Raw genomic sequence first — 15,912 nt, 5'->3', positions numbered from 1 at the left:
TATGCTGCAGTGTGATCCTGTGGCCTGTAGGCTCAAATATTCTGTTTCCTCACCACAGGAACCATAAATCTGCTTTTCTACCAATAGAAAAATATTCTAAAGTAAAATTTTCCCTCTATCTGCAAATTCCTGTGAGTGAAACAAGTGCATTAGACAGAGGGAGCATTACTGGATGTCACCTTCACAGGAATTTAAGCTTTAGTCAAAGTGCAAACTTCAACAGTACCCAGGAAACTTTTCATGATAAAAGAAAGCAGCTGCAGGGGCCAGAGTGGCTGTTGTTGCTGATTAAACCACGTTTATGTGAAGACACGTTTCAGGTTTCCTCAGTGTGAAGGAGAGCTGCCATGTTTGAGCAGCACCCATCCACCAACAAAACACTGATAGAGGAATCATTACCTGAACTCCTGGGGATCGCAGCCTTTTCACAATCATATATGATTGAGTTTGGCACATTAAAAACTCACACACAGACACACACACACACGTAGATATACACAGAAATAAACACGACATAATGGATGCAGAAACACACACACACACACACACGGTTGCACGGATACTTGGATATTAATACAATGTGCTGTGCACCAACAGCCCAGAGGGACGGGGACACACACATATGCACACACACACACACACACACACAGAGCCATGTTTATCCAGTCCTCGCTTTTAATAAATATTTGAATTTGCCACACTTTTAAATTCTCAGCCTCAGGCCACACTCGTACATCTGGGTCCTTTTCTTCCTTCCTTCTGCCCTTCTTCTTTTCCTCACACGCCTTTATTCTGCTCACTTCCGTAACCACTGTCATCACCGTCCTTTCACTTCTGTGGCGCTCTATAGGGCTAATCGTTTTACACATCACATGCAAATCTAAGAGCTGTCTACGAGCCCACACACACTCTCACACATACGCACACACACGCACAGAGTTTACAAGCCAAGAGAATTTAAGCGATCTGTCTGTAAATATGGATGATGAAGAAGATGAGAATTTTAAATAATTTCTAAAATATTTTTCCCACTGTTGCAAACATTTTCCTAAAACTAAATCGCAGCACCCTGAACCTGGACTAGGAGTGAGCTGTATCTCATGTGACGGCAGCGTGTCACTTCTGTGATATTAAAGTCTGCTGACTCACGGCTGGCCCACACTGGTGTCTTCAGGAATGTCCAGGTTGTAGGTGGCGCTTGTGAACTGTGGTGGTCGGTACCCAGCAAGGACGGCCACTGTGGCTTGGGGGCCTTTGCGACCCTGCTGGTCCACCGCCTGAACCTGTAGCAGATACTCTTTACTGGGTGTCAGCGGTTGTACTGTGGTCCTGATCTCCCCAGAGCGTCGGTCCACCTCGAAGCGCTCTTCTCCACCTGCGGCGTACGACCAGAAAGAATTATTGAGGTTTGAAATTTGGGCTTCAAGTTTTGGATTTCTGTCCTTTACTTTCTTTACTGGTTTAATTAAACAGTTGCTGTCAGATGGAGTGTCCAGCTCTGTAGACAACCAGATTATCTGAACGTGCTGGACATGGGAAGGCTTCATTTGGTGAGTGGAGAGCTCCATCATCCTGTTTCCTCACACACACAAAGCTAAAGAGGACCCAAGAGTGAACCCTGTGGTACGCCACAGTTACCTGAAAGGAAGCAATGCAAAAGCCTTGAAGGCTTTATGGTCTAAACTGACCCTATATTGGCTCTAACCCTACCAGAGACACTCCCCTCAGAAAGCTCTGACAGACAAATTGGTTCTTTATCATAATTTAGACTCAACCATAAAACCATAAACTTCTAACACAGGAAGTTGAAGGGCCTCAAACTGGGTGAAATCGCATTAACTCTGCTAAAAAGCTGCAAACAAACTGTGTGAATATATTTTCACATTGGCATGATATTAAAAACAATCTTAATGTAAATGATTGGATTATTCCTCAGTACACATGTCACATTACGCCAAAGGGAAGTTAAGCGACTATTAATGTGACAGCATTTAAAATCAGCTCTCAAAATATCTTTACTCTTCTTTTGCTCTCTTTTCCTGTAAAATATTAATTTAAAAAATAATCCACAGCCACTGGCACCCATCCGCCACCTCCCACTCGCTGCCTCTCCAGAGACTTTACTATTATTCCTGAATCTGAGTGCTCTCTTTGCCCGCGGGGGAGCGATTAACAGTGCAGCTCCACGCTGTTTATGTGTGTTTTTTCCTCCTTCCACATGATTGTAATTGAAATTCAACGAGTCAAGTTTTATTTATAAATGGTTCCTTTGAAGAAAATAGGTTTTTATCGGTGAGTGGCTGGTAGAGAAGCAGCACCTGATTTCAGATCCGTGCAGGTTTCTGAACCCTTTAACACCAAGAGGAACCATGAAAGTCAAAACAGGACATAGATAAACCCCCCAAGCCCCACCCCCCTGGGCTGACTGCAGCCTCCAGAATGTTCCCTGATGTGTTGTGCTTTTGTTTTTCATTTAAATATCATTGTTATAATGAAGGAGTTTTTACCATCGAGGAGGAAAAACTGGACTGGTCCAAGCGTATCTTCCTGTTGCCGCGCCGACAGACGGTACACCACAGATCCTGGCGTGGCGTCGGGGCCCACAGCAGCCAGGAACGGCTGGGGGAACATGGTCCACTGCAGACCAGCCTGACTGGAAGGGGTCAGGGTCAACTTGCACAAGTACCCCTCTTCCCCTAGGAGAGAAAAGTCTGATTATTCACTGCAACACAAAAACAGCACCGTTATGTGTCAAATTAATGATCATCTGTGAGTTTTTCAGTCCCAGAGTTTTTCTTTCCTGCTGTTTTGATTAAAATCTTAACTCTGGTTATTGAGCTGATGCCTCTTGTTCACACTGGTTCCATGGCAGAGCAACATTTCCCTTCTTTCATCCGTGGTAGTAAGAAGATGAAGATCTTAAGAAGATGGGAAAGAAGTGAAGGGAAGGAAGGCAGCTCTACCAAAATAAAACAACAAAACTTCTAGAGGATCACAGCAGGAACTCCCCATTCGCCCAGTCAAAAATACACACTGGTACCCATGTTTGCATCTGTGAATGTAGCGGCTGCCTTGTTTCTGTGTTGGGTTTGATGCAGCGGCTGCGCTCGCTGTTGTTTTCGCACCTATTTTTTCAGGGGAAAACAGGCTGAACAAGAGTGGAAACTTGATTTCAGAGAGACAAAAGGAGGGAGGAAGCACAGAAAACACAACTGTCTTTCTCTATCATGTCTGAATGTCTGTCAACAAACTGAGAGGCGGCGGAGGGTAAAATGGTGACAGGGAGGATGAGATATCAAGAGAAGAAAGGAAGAGCAGACAAGGATTAAGGAGGTGATGAAGGAGAAGAGTCTTCCAGTCCAGCGCTCTTCTTCTTCTGGCCCGCTGGTCTCCTCATGTCAGCTCATAAAATTCAGAATAATCAGGTCTATTCCTGTCTGTTGTTTTACATATGTTTAGCTGTGGGCCGCACATGAAAGTGAAATGAAATCTGTCCTATTATCATGATGAACATCAACACGTTTGGACACAGCGCCAGCGGTCAGCACATTTATCAGGCCAGGCCTGAACCAGACATCCTCCAGGAGGACAAGAGGTCTCCATCTTCATCACTCCTGGCTGGGGGCTGATGGAAGCCAATGTTGGCACCCTAATGACATTTTATTAACACTGTGGTCTCATAGAATAAAGTTAAATATAGATGACACAAACTTCTAATAGAAAAAATACAGTTACCGAACACTGACAGTGTGTTCTGAAGGGATATTAAACAGGTGAACCTGGGTTGGTTTCATGTTGTCCTTCACTGTTCTCTGGTGGCAGGTGTCTTTTCTGACATTTTAAATCTACTCATCATAACTTTGAGTAAAATCTCCTCACATAATGATGTTGAGAACTTTTTAAGCATCATCTGTAAAATAAAAAACAACAAAAAATGCTAATGCTGTGATAATGATTGGCTTTTTATGATCCCAAAATAAAGTCAGTGCTGTCTAAGGCTGGAGGACGGCCTTGTAGGTAATTACTATGTCAGTGTAATTTAAAAGTATGTAAGATTCTATTTTAGCCTCTTCATATCTCTGAGGACATATTCTCATATTAACATGTGGCCCAACAAACTAGTGCTAGTGCTAATGCTAACAGATGCCACGTCATTACCCACATCACGTGACAAAAGTGCGGATGTACCTGCAACGACCTGCGTCATCAGCCTTAAGGTTCTAATGACGGCGACCATGTCATTTGTCAACTGATGTGATCCAGATGTTACCTGACCGCTGTGACGCTTCACATGTACACTTGTTCAGCAATCTGAACTTTGGAAATTCAACGCTGAATCAGTGCGTTCCAAAATGCTGCATTCTTTTGGGTTGTGAAGCTAAGCTTCTAGAATTTAGATGGGGTAAACTGTGATAACTTTGTCTGAATAAACAGAAGGTTGCGGTTAAGTGTAAGCTAAAGGCTTCAGAAGTTACATAAGAGGCAAAACAATGAAAGGATGTCTCAGGGAAAAAGTGGATGCTGACACCGGTCGGACTGGATTTTTATCTGCCACTTCAAAAGCTGCACAATAGGGGCTGGGTTTAAGTAACCATGGGTGACGATGATGCTCTCTGGCATCCCCTCATTTCCTTTGGACCCGGGATGGATCCTGATGCCCGATCCCTGAGTCAGGACTCACTGACCACACGAGCCACAGATGGAGGTGCTGTTTCAAGCATGACATCCTACTTGTTTCTGCTCTCTGGCTGATGTGCAACGAGGGTAAAAGTCCAACGATTCAGTCTTTCTGCATTTGTCCCTTTTCATGTTTGATATGCTGGACGGGCTCTGAAACAAATCTCCTCATTTCCACTAATGTCAGAAAACAGGAAGAATCTGAGCTCATTTTGTTCTGCTCAACCACACAAAGGACTCCTGTCCTGGGTTGACACCTTGTATTTTCCCACCCACTGAACCTCACCACAGTTTTAATATTTAATGAGACACATTAGCATTTTCAGCATCTTCTCTCTGAGGTCAGTGATGGATTTCCTGTTCAGAGCTTCTACGTTTCTTCTTTCTTGCTGTGAAAGCTGCTGCACGCAGGTAAAAGGTCAGTGGTCGGTGAGCAACCTCTGACCTTAGCTCAGGTGCTTCTACAGCGTCATCACCAGCAGATAACCTGACCAGGAACAAAAGCCAAAGAAAACTCCCCGTGATCTCGGTCAGATGTTAGAAAATGATTTCTGAGGTGACATTATAACATTTCTTCTCTCTGGATTGCACATTTTATCTTGTAAAAATACAGAGATTATATAGAAAGACAAGAATCCGCATGGTAGGTAAACAATGGTGTGCAAATGTCCCAGTCTGGCATAAAGAGTTGCCTCAATGCACAGAGCATCAAAGCCTCCCAAAGAGCATTCGCGCAGCTCCTCAAACGTGTCGAGAAAGTGGCTCCTGCCAGCGACGGCGAAACGTCGCTCGTTTTCTGTGTGAAACAAAGAAGCCTGGCTGCTTCTGAACAAGCTGCACAAGAAAGCAACTCCGAGAGCGGAGATGCCGAAGTCCCAGGAGCTGATGTTTAGAGAAGAGATGCTGCTCTGCCTCATCTCTTCTTCCTCCACCTCCTCTTCCAAAACTGTCAACTTCTCTATCGCTCATATATGTCAAGATCCCCATTGAACACCTGTCAAAGAGCCCAACGCTGGATTTCCTGGGACTTTCACAACTGTTCCAGAGGACGGAGGGACCGTTTTCAGAGCACATCTGTCCATTAAAAGCAAGAGCAGTGAAACTTGCAGGAACTAAATCTTGGCTCCATCAAAGGGAAAATACTTTCTCAAAGTCCAAAATCAGATGTAGCCATTGTGAGACTGCCAGTATGCTAAGGAAATGTCCTCCTCTGGGTCTGGAACCAAACCTCAGGAAAGATGACTGGAGTTCAGCTCAGCATTTATGTTGCATCAGGCTGGCAACGACCACGGCGTCCTTCGGGAAAATGGATGACAGCTTTTAGAAAGCTCTGATAACCTGCACAGACTGCGAAGAGAAGGTTTTGTCCCATTTTAAGAGGATAAATTTTACCGCTTGAAGTCGAATCCGATGCCCATTTGCATGTTGAGTCTGAGTTACGCCAGAAAACAGGATCAAAGACTAACGTGCACGTTTGAGCGTTTGTATCTGTTTTTGAAAATTGAAAATGTTAAACATTTCTGGAGTTAGAACGTTAGAGGGTATTGATCTTTATGTTGCTTCTTAATTGATCACATGAATAAAATCTGAACAGATTTTGTATTATTGTAAAGACATCAGGAGCTTCTGGTTGTGTTGTGTCCTTGAGTTATGTTGAAGTCACAAAATAAAATGAGCTCCTAGTGTCAGAGAGCGATGATCTCACTTTACTCTGGGTGAACATAATCCCCATTTCGCAGTCTTTGCCGGGTTTGTTGTTCAACCATCAAGTCACTGTTGGAACAACCCTCCACTGTTTATGAACCTGGCAGTCCATCTGGTCCCTGGGAGCCAGTGGACAGAGGCCTGCTGCATCCTAATTAACCCCCTTATAGAGTGGCCTAGTTTACCTCTGCACACACACACACACACACACACACGCCCACACACACACACACACACACACACACAGTAAAAATCCTTCAGGCAGCCAGTTAATTAAGTTGCGATTCCAGTGTTGATGAAGAAAAAGAGAGAGAGAGAAATAAAGTGTTGAAATGATGAAGATACAGAATGGATAAAAAAGATGGATTTGTGTGTGTGTGTGTGTGGGGTGTGTGTGTGTGGGTGTGTGTGTGTGTGTGTGTGTGTGGGGGGGGGGTGTGTGTGCGTGTGTGTGTGTGGGGGTGTGTGTGCGTGTGCGTGTGTGTGTGTGTGTGTGTGTGTGCGTGGGTGTGTGTGTGTGTGTGTGTGACCTCAGGACTCTCACCAGCAGAGACACAAACATGAAAACTCAATTAGTGGATGACTAGAGGAGAAAAAGCGGATGGAGGGAAGGAGACATTTCTGTCCAGTTGAGAGACGCTGGGCCAGAGTCGACTGGCACCGACCTCAGAACTGATCAACAAGGCTCAGGAAACAGAGCAGATCCAGAAATAATACAGAAGAGAGGCTTTATTTATGTCATCTAAAAGCAACTCTGACAAATGCAGACACAACGAAACAAGTTAATACAGGAAATTAGGATATATCACACGGAAAGAGAAATGCATCATGGGAACTGGGGTGGATCGACCATTGGAATAGGAGTTACACATACATCGTCTTAGACCTGTGTGAGTGTGCATGTGTATGTGTGTGTTCTTGCTACACAGTGAGTAGAAAAAGGCTCATTATACTAGTAAAGTGAGGACATTTTTTAGAATTATTGTTTCTCAGGGTCTTTTATCATACAAATATATTTTCAAAGGGTCTCTTCTGCACAGTTGAATCTGATCTGCCAACACAGTAATCCTGTGTTCTTTTAATTTGAAATTTTACCAGATGTTTTATTGTCTCTTGGGACTTCCTGACCCCATAGAAGAGAAGTTTTGTGCATTTTTCAGAGCAATGGTGGAGTCGGAAGCAGGTGGACACACAGACACAGACAGACACACACACTCACACAGGCACAGAAACAGAGACAGACACACAGGCAGAGACACAGACACAGACACACTCACACACACACACACACACACACACACACACACACACACACACACACACAACACAAACAGGTCCTTCATGTGTTCATGGCTCTGCAGAAGATCCCAAAGACGCTTGGAATGTTATTGGAGGACAGGGTGAAGACTCGGACCCGGCAGGTTATAGATGGTTCAGGGACCTTGACTTTTGTGTGACAGATGTGCTGGGACAGCACCAGGTCATGTGTCAGCCTCATGACGGACAAAGACACACTTGATGTGAAGAAACAGCGTGAATTATGAATATGTGAGGACTGAGACGTAAAAAATGAAGTGGTGAAAGTTTAATATGGTACTTTGTTGATTATTGATGAAGGAACTCTGCGTGTGTAAAATGTGTGTGAAATCTGTGTGTGTTGGATTATAAATGGACATGTGCTCTCAGCTGGCGAGAGAAGCCACTGGTGGGCGGAGCCTGTAGATAGATCTGGAGTGATTGACAGCTCCTAAGGGGACAAGAAGGTGGGCAGCTGTGGAGCCTGAGGCTACGCACATGGGTAACCCTGTGTGTGTGTGTGTGTGTGTGTGTGTGTGTGTGTGTGTGTGTGTGAGTGTGTTTCCAGTTAGTTTGATGAGAGCTGGTGGGTGATCCTTATACTCACATTGTGGCTAATGAGAACATTTGTCACCAGCCTACAGCGCACACACACTCTCTCTCTCACACACACATACACACACACCCACGCACACAAAAATACACACAGCTGTGATTCTGAATCGATCTCTGCCAGCCCACCAGTCTCCATGACAACGCTCCCCCTCGTCACCACACCATTACAACGACCCTGACTTACCATCCTCACCACTATCATCATCATCATTATCATCATCTTCATCAGATTTATAATGGTCATCATCACTGACACAAGCGAGACCCTTGCCATCATCGGTGTCATCTTCCTCACGATCGTTCACTAGCATCATCACTGTCAGGGTCACACAGTCGTTTACCTTTTAGTTTGAATTTCAGTCTCATCTGCAAAAGGACTATGACCCCATGCAGTAAAGCCCACACCTGCACACGCCAGGGCAAACACAAAGCACCATGGGAGCTTTGCCTCGGCCCCATGTCATCGGTCCTCATTCATATTTCAGGATGGATCCAGGGAATCTCATCCAGTGACGACCTTCAGAACATATGACCATAAAGTCCATAAAGAGGGATTAAACAGAGGACTGGTGTCTTCTGGGGACAAGAAGAACTGAAAACACACACTTCCTGTGTTCTCCACTGGATGAGCGTAAAAAAATTAAAGTTGGATCAGCAAAAAATTTGTAGTCCAGCTCAGAAAACAGTTCAACAAGACAAGCATCATTAAACACACACGTACACACACACACACACACACACACGCGCGCGCGCACGCACGCGCATGCACACACACACATGCACACACACACACACACACACACTCTGCCTTTTGTTCAGTTCCCCTTTCATCAATGGCGACAGTTTACTCAAATAATTTCTCAACTTCATTAACTTTGTTACTTTGACTTCATTTATTAAAGCAACACTCTTTAACGTTCTCGAAAACTAACAGGAAATCCTGACTTTTACCGTAACAGTGAAACAGGACATGATGGGAATTATGGGAAATATACATCTTCATTTACAAAAGCAATTTTATGTTTTTCAAATGACACAAAATTGCTTCTTTTAAATTCAATGATATATTGATGGAAATATCCCAGCATGCTTTGTTTCTCATTAATATTCTCCCTGGTCTAATTACAGCCTTTGATCTTGCAGGTAACACAACATTTAGTCAGCAGCTGACCAGGTGTATGTTGATCTGAGCCGCTGCCTGCATGGCTTTTAATGGATCTAATTCATCAGTGTATGTGTGTGTGTGTGTGTGTGTGTGTGTGTGTGTGTGTGTGTGTGTGTGTGTGTGTGAGGGGAGGGGGGGTGTTCTCAGTGAAACAGGCTTGATCTAACAGTTCTCGTTGTCACTATGGAAATGATGAAACAGGAAGCTAATCTGCAAATGTGGGTTAATTTTTCCTCAATAATCTCAATTTACAAAAATATTCTGTATATTTGTATTCTACCTGCAACTTCAGATGGGTAAGTTATCACTGTGGGTCATCAATAACTAAAATGATCTGTTTCACCTCAACACAACCTGAAACTGTCAATCATCCAACGAGTCCCCCCATGTGTCATTCAAATAGACTGAAGCCCAGTGGCATAAGGGGAGGATCAGATGTGAGGTGAAGGTTACCAAGACCAACAATAGTGACGCTCTGGAATACGTGAGCACCTGAACACATCACGTGGTATCACAGTTATGAAATAGCAAATCAATCAATCACTGAATCAATGTTCATGTTTTTGATGTTATGAGTTTGCTCATCAGTTTATTTCCTGATAATCACGAAGCAAATCATGTACCTTCATCCCCGTCCTCTGACATCTGCTGTGTGGGCCAATTAAGCTGACATCAAGGACCAGAGGCACCAGGGGCCTATTGAGGAGCTACGATGGCACCTTCCACTCAGTGTCATTGCTTTGTGTTGGGAAGGGTCAGAGGTGGCACCTTCTAAGCCTGTGAAGGAGTGGAAGCCTGTGAAAAGTGTTACCAGAGGTGGGGGCTTTGTGTTTAGAGGGTTTGATTGACAGCAGTGATGAAAAGGACTTCTCTCAGGCACACACACAAAGAGATACACACATGCACACACCCAAATGTGAACCCTCGACAGAGATCTCACTTTGTTGTTTTTTCCACTGCTGACTCACTGTAAACTGTGTTTATAGCAAAACAATCAGGAGTGAAAATGAGTCGAATTTAACTCCCAATCAAAACCAAATTTTACTCTAACAGGATGAGGCAGACGCTAATTGTTTTCAACAGGCTAAAGCTAATAGGTTGGTTGCAAGAGTTAAGGCCCCATTAGGTCCTTGGTTTTTAATTTGGTGTTTCTAGCAAAAGTTGCCTTTTGAGAAAATGACGGAGTAATGAGAAGAAGATAAGAGAGGAAATGCTCTGTATGGTTCTCCCAGTTTATCATGTTTCTTTAAAAATATGGGAGGAGTGAAAGAGTCAGTAGAAGGATTGTAGAAGTATGAACCCAGACTCTCAACGAGCCAGAGAGGCCTTATCAATGACAGGATTAATTATGCCCTCCGCTTCATTAAGACAGAGGAGTAATCCTTTTAGCATGCAGAGCTACAGACGGGAAGGATGGACAGAATCAAAGAGAAATGGAATGATGGAGAAAAACAAGAGGGGTGAAGCCAATGTGTGACAGGAAGTAGATATTTTTACATCAGCGGCACTTCCTCTTCCTGGTTTAGCACCAAATCAGCATTTTCCTTTGTCCTCGTCAAGTTTTCCTTCATTAGCCTCATTTCTAACTTCTTCACACGTCTTCTGATCTTAACGGAGACAAATTGGGTGGAGGGTTAACACACACACACACACACACACACACACACACACACACACACACACACACACACACACACACACACACAGCCTCAGCGTGGCACCTTATTTGGCCCACAACACCCCTCCTGACATGAAGCTGAACGTACGTCCTTACGTCAGACCTTCATCACCTAATGAGACGACAAATGGTGTCCTGGGGGATCTCCTTCCAGATCTGGACCAGGCCATCACTGAGCTCCTGGACAGTCTGAGGATCAACCTGGCGGTGCCGGATGGACCTAAATATAATGTCCCAGAGGCGTTTTATTGGGTTTAGGTCAGGTGAATGTGGGGGCCAGTCAGTGGTATCAATTCCTTCATCCTCCAGGAACTGCCTGCATACTCTAGCCACATGAGGTCGGGCATTGTCGTGGACCTGGAGGAACCCAGGTCCCACTGCACCAGCGTAGGTTCTGACAGTGGGTCCACGGATTTCATCCCGATACCTAATAGCAGTCAGGGTGCCATTATCTAACCTGTAGAGGTCTGTGTGTCCTTCCAGGGATATGCCTCCCCCAGACCATCACTGACCCACCACCAAACCAGTCATGAATGATGTTGCAGGCACCATAACGTTCTCCACGGCATCTCCAGACCCTTTCATGTCTGTCTCATGTGCTAAGGTTAAACCTGCTCTCATCGGTGAAGAGCACAGGGCACCAGTGGCGTAGTTGCCAATTCTGGTGGTCTATGGCAAATGCCAGTCGAGCTCTACGGTGCCGGGCAGTTAGCACAAGGCCCACTACAGGACTTTGGGCCCTCAGGCCACCCTCATGGAGTCTGTTTCTGATTGTTTGGTCAGAAACATTCACACCAGTGACCTGCTGGAGGTCATTTTGTAGGGCTCTGGCAGTGCTCATCCTGTTCCTCCTTGCACAAAGGAGCAGATACTGATCCTGCTGAGGGTCTGAGGACCTTCTACGGCCCTGGAGTAACTACCTGTCTCCTGGAATCTCCTCCATGCTCTTGAGACTGTGCTGGGAGACACAGCAAACCTTCTTCCAACGGCACGTATTGATGTGCCATCCTGGAGGAGTTGAACTACTTGTGCATCCTCTGTAGCATCCAGGTACCGCACCATGCTATCAACAGAGATGTTGATCCAAGCCAAATGAATAACTAGAGCAGTAGAAAGTCAGTCAGTAAAAAATCAGCCAAAAGAGATGAGGAGGGAAACAAAGTGCCCTCAACTTTGGAAAGCCATTCCTGTTTTGGGAGCCGTCTCATTGTTGCCCCTCTGACGCACCTGTTGTTTGATTTCATTAGCAACAAAGCAGCAGAAACTGACTGACAACCCCCTCTGCTACTTAACTGACCAGATCAATATCCCAGAAGTTTGACTGATAGGTTGCTATACTCTGATTAAAAAGTGTTCCTCTAATTTTTTGCAGCAGTGTACAGTATTTTCCTGATGAACTAAAGAGGTGTGAAAGTGCTCTGGAGGCCAGGGACATGCTTGAGGGGGGTTGTCCTCAGGCTCCGCCCTCTCCATCCCTGCAGACTCAGCTCAGGGCAGATAAGCTTAACCTTCACTTGAAGGAAAGGAGAAAGGAGCTGAAAGAGACACTTCTTCTCTTCTGTCCTTTTCACCCAGACGACAGAGCCCCCCCGAGAATGGAGAGTCAGAGGGAAATTAAAGACAGGAGGAGGGGGAGGAATTTTATCAACCCTCCTCCATCATCTCTTCATCATTGAACCATTATTGACTGAACAGCTTTAAAAAGTGTTTGTGATTGTCCATCAAATAAGTGTGTGTGTATGTGTGTGCGAGTGTGCATGTGTAAATATCTGTGTGTATGTGTGCGTATCCATGTGTGTGTTTCAGTGTGTGCATGTAACAGGTCATTTGATGTGTGACGATGACCAGACGACCTTGTCCTACAGATGAGCAGCATCACCTCAGGCTGCTGCTGATTAGCTGTCGATAAAGCTATTAGGACGACAGAGAAAGAGGACAGAGTGTGTGTGTGAGTGTGTGTGGGTGAGTGACCGTGTGTGTGCATGTGAGTGTGTGTGTGAGTGTGTAGGTGCATGAGTGTGTGTGTGTGTGTGAGTGAGTGAGTGAGTGAGTGAGTGAGTGAATGAGTGAGTGAGTGAATGAGTGAGTGAGTGAGTGTGTGTGTGTGTGTGCACCTTATTTCCATAATCATCCTTTTAGGAAGCAGCAACATTTTAATGAGTGTGTCTACATTAACGCTGACAAAGCTGCTGGATGGTGATGAAACCTCTCAAATCATTCATTTTTCATCACAGGAAACTCCTGTCGGCTGCTACATTCCAGCTACGCTAGCTTGGCTACACACTCGCAGCTGTCTATGAATATTCAGAAATATTTATACGTCCTGGGTTGCCTTTTAGAACGGTCATTGGGGAGCTGCACAGAGTGGACAAAAGCAGCTAAACACACACACGTAGTCACACAGTCACATGCAAATACACACACACACACACATACACACACACTGGTGCGATCAATGTATGTGTGTGACACTGACAAAACACACAAATGCAGCCTGAGGATAAGTACTCCCTTAACATTCTCTCGCTCTCTCTCACACACGCACGCATACACACGGCCACACACACAGACGATGTGATGGCAGAATGCTTTAGGCCTCGGGCTAAATCCAGAAATAAAAAACAATAAAGTAAAGACAAGAACAGTGTGTACGTGTATGTGTGTGTTTGTGCGTGCGTGCGTTTATGTGGCTAAAATCTGAGAGGAAATGAATGGCAAACAAACTCAGTACTGAGACTCCATAAAAGTTTAAAGAACATGTTTCTGCTGCAGGGGCTGATGGGAAAAGGCTCCCTGTACCAAAGATGCCCAGAGGGAGTAAGACTTCTGTTACAGGCAAACATCTTTGACAAGTTGCACCAAAACACAAGTTCAAATAGAAACAGCATGATAATTATTAACTCCAATTTAGATGCATAAATAAAGGAAGACTAAAATGTGACAAATGTAGATGCAAGAATTAGAATTCAAAAACAGCACCGACCCCACTGGCCAAAAGGTTTACAATACCTTCGGCACCATGGGGGGGCCTGATCGCACACACGCACGCACACACTCACGCGCCGGTGAGCAAACCAAACTAATCTATACATATAATCAGCGAACGCAGTTTGGACTGACTGATTGGACAGATGGGACCAGAACAGAACCTGCCACCGCATCCAGATGTGAAACGTTTAGATTTGGGGTACTTTTAAACATCTGTTGATTCAGGTTTATTTATGTTGAGGCTGCACTGTGTGCGTGCGTACGTGTGTGTGTCTGTGCAAGCGCGCGCGCGCGAGTAACCTGGCTACTCTTTTCACTCTGAACACGCACACGCACAGCTGACTGTTTAAACCCTGGTCTTACCTCCGAGGTTTTGAATTCTCACGAACACGACGAAGGGCGCATGGAGGCTGCGCGTGAGGTATACGCGCCCCGAGTCCCGCTCGACCTGAACCGGGGAGTCGGCCTCAGGTATCACTTCGAACTGACGTTGCTTGTACCTCCGGTCCGGAACCGTGAAGATCGGATCTCCGACCCGAGCCTGATCCGGAACGGTCACGGTGTAGGTGAGCTCCTGGGACATATCCCGGGACCTCCTCCGCGCTCTGGCGGAGCGGTGGACCGTGACGCGCAGGAACACCGGGCCGCCTGTCAGGGCCGCCTCACCGCCGTCGCGCGCGTAAAGGCGCAGCGTGAGCACTCTGACGCCCAGCAGGGAACCCACCAGCCTCACCTGTCCGGTCTGTGGAACCACGTGGAGAAGGTCAGAATCCGGCGAAGCGTAAACTGTGACGCGCCCGTTAGTCTCTGCGTCGCTGTCCTTAGCGTCGAACCGGGCCAGCTCGGTGCCGAGCGGCGTTAGCTCGTCCACATCAACACTTTGGTTCCCACCAGTGAACCGGGGGATGTTGTCATTCCTGTCCAAGACTTCGACCTGGACGGTGGCCGCTCTCCTCTGGCACCGCGGCGGCAGCTCCACAGTCAGCTGGTACATTGCGATGAACTCCCGGTCCAGAGTTCTGGTGGAAACTAAGCCCAGTTCCTCCTTTTGGGGTCGTTTCCGGACATATAGAACGAGCCTGAAATCCGACGCGTAGTCCCCTTTTAGGCTGGTGGTCAGGTCAACACTGTGCCAGCAACCAGCTCCGACAGGCAGCGAAACGCCGTCCACCGGCGTCCCGGCGGGGGAGTTCTCCGGGATGTGCCCGAAGAAGCGCGCTGGGTGGTGGCGCTGCAGGGACAGACACACCGGTGCAGTGTGGAGCAGCAGAACCAGGTGGAGGCTGAGCAAGAGGATCGCTGCAGGTTTTGTTTTTGTCATGCTTACATTAGAATGTCCGGAACCAGAAGAACCGGAGAGTGACGGGGAAAAAAATCAGAAAGCCAAGTGAATCAAGGAACGAACAATTAACCTCAAAACCAAACACTTATTAAAACTGGATTTCAGCCAACGATGGTGATGGAAGACGCGCGTGAACTGGAGGACAGATCATACTGGGGAGCGCAGATTATGGGGACCCCATGTGGCTCGACAGGCTCCGCCCAAACGGGAGGACGACCAATCACAAAAGACCAAAAGTCTGTGGCCACGCCCACGAGAGAGGTCGCACCAATAGGTGTCAAAAAGGTTCCTTGATTATTTTTGTGTGCATGTTCTGACCATCAGTCTGTGTGTTCCAACAACCAACAAGAATCACTTATGTCAAAACGTCTGATCAGGGTTACAACAAAAACTTCTCTGAATTTAAATTGGATAAAGATTAAAAAATGTTTACCCTTACTGAGGTTT

General features: G+C 45.9%; 1 protein-coding gene across 1 annotated transcript; it reads right to left on the bottom strand.

Moving 5' to 3' along the window:
* Positions 1 to 5: 5 nt before the first annotated feature.
* Positions 6 to 15,745, bottom strand: LOC115250436 (neural-cadherin-like). Its single transcript, XM_029839019.1, has 3 exons — positions 14,487 to 15,745; positions 2,508 to 2,696; positions 6 to 1,375 (listed from the first exon to the last, which is right to left on the bottom strand). Exons 1-3 carry the CDS (start codon positions 15,442 to 15,444, stop codon positions 1,146 to 1,148), a joined length of 1,377 nt encoding a protein of 458 aa, XP_029694879.1. The 5' UTR covers positions 15,445 to 15,745; the 3' UTR covers positions 6 to 1,145.
* Positions 15,746 to 15,912: the final 167 nt, after the last annotated feature.

The sequence above is a fragment of the Takifugu rubripes genome, chromosome 7 (assembly GCF_901000725.2).
Source record: "Takifugu rubripes chromosome 7, fTakRub1.2, whole genome shotgun sequence".
Classification (NCBI taxonomy): Eukaryota; Metazoa; Chordata; class Actinopteri; order Tetraodontiformes; family Tetraodontidae; genus Takifugu; species Takifugu rubripes.
Note: the sequence above shows the minus strand (reverse complement) of the source record. Positions and strands in the feature narration are given on the sequence as shown.

What these genes read in the sequence shown, in the direction of transcription:
- LOC115250436 (XM_029839019.1), bottom strand. Translation starts at nt 15,444, where the DNA reads ATGACAAAAACAAAACCTGCAGCGATCCTCTTGCTCAGCCTCCACCTG. An exon ending in GAGAATTCAAAACCTCGGAG is followed by an intron (nt 2,697 to 14,486) that starts GTAAGACCAGGG and finishes TTTCTCTCCTAG; the next exon opens with GGGAAGAGGGGTACTTGTGC. An exon ending in CCAGTTTTTCCTCCTCGATG is followed by an intron (nt 1,376 to 2,507) that starts GTAAAAACTCCT and finishes CGTACGCCGCAG; the next exon opens with GTGGAGAAGAGCGCTTCGAG.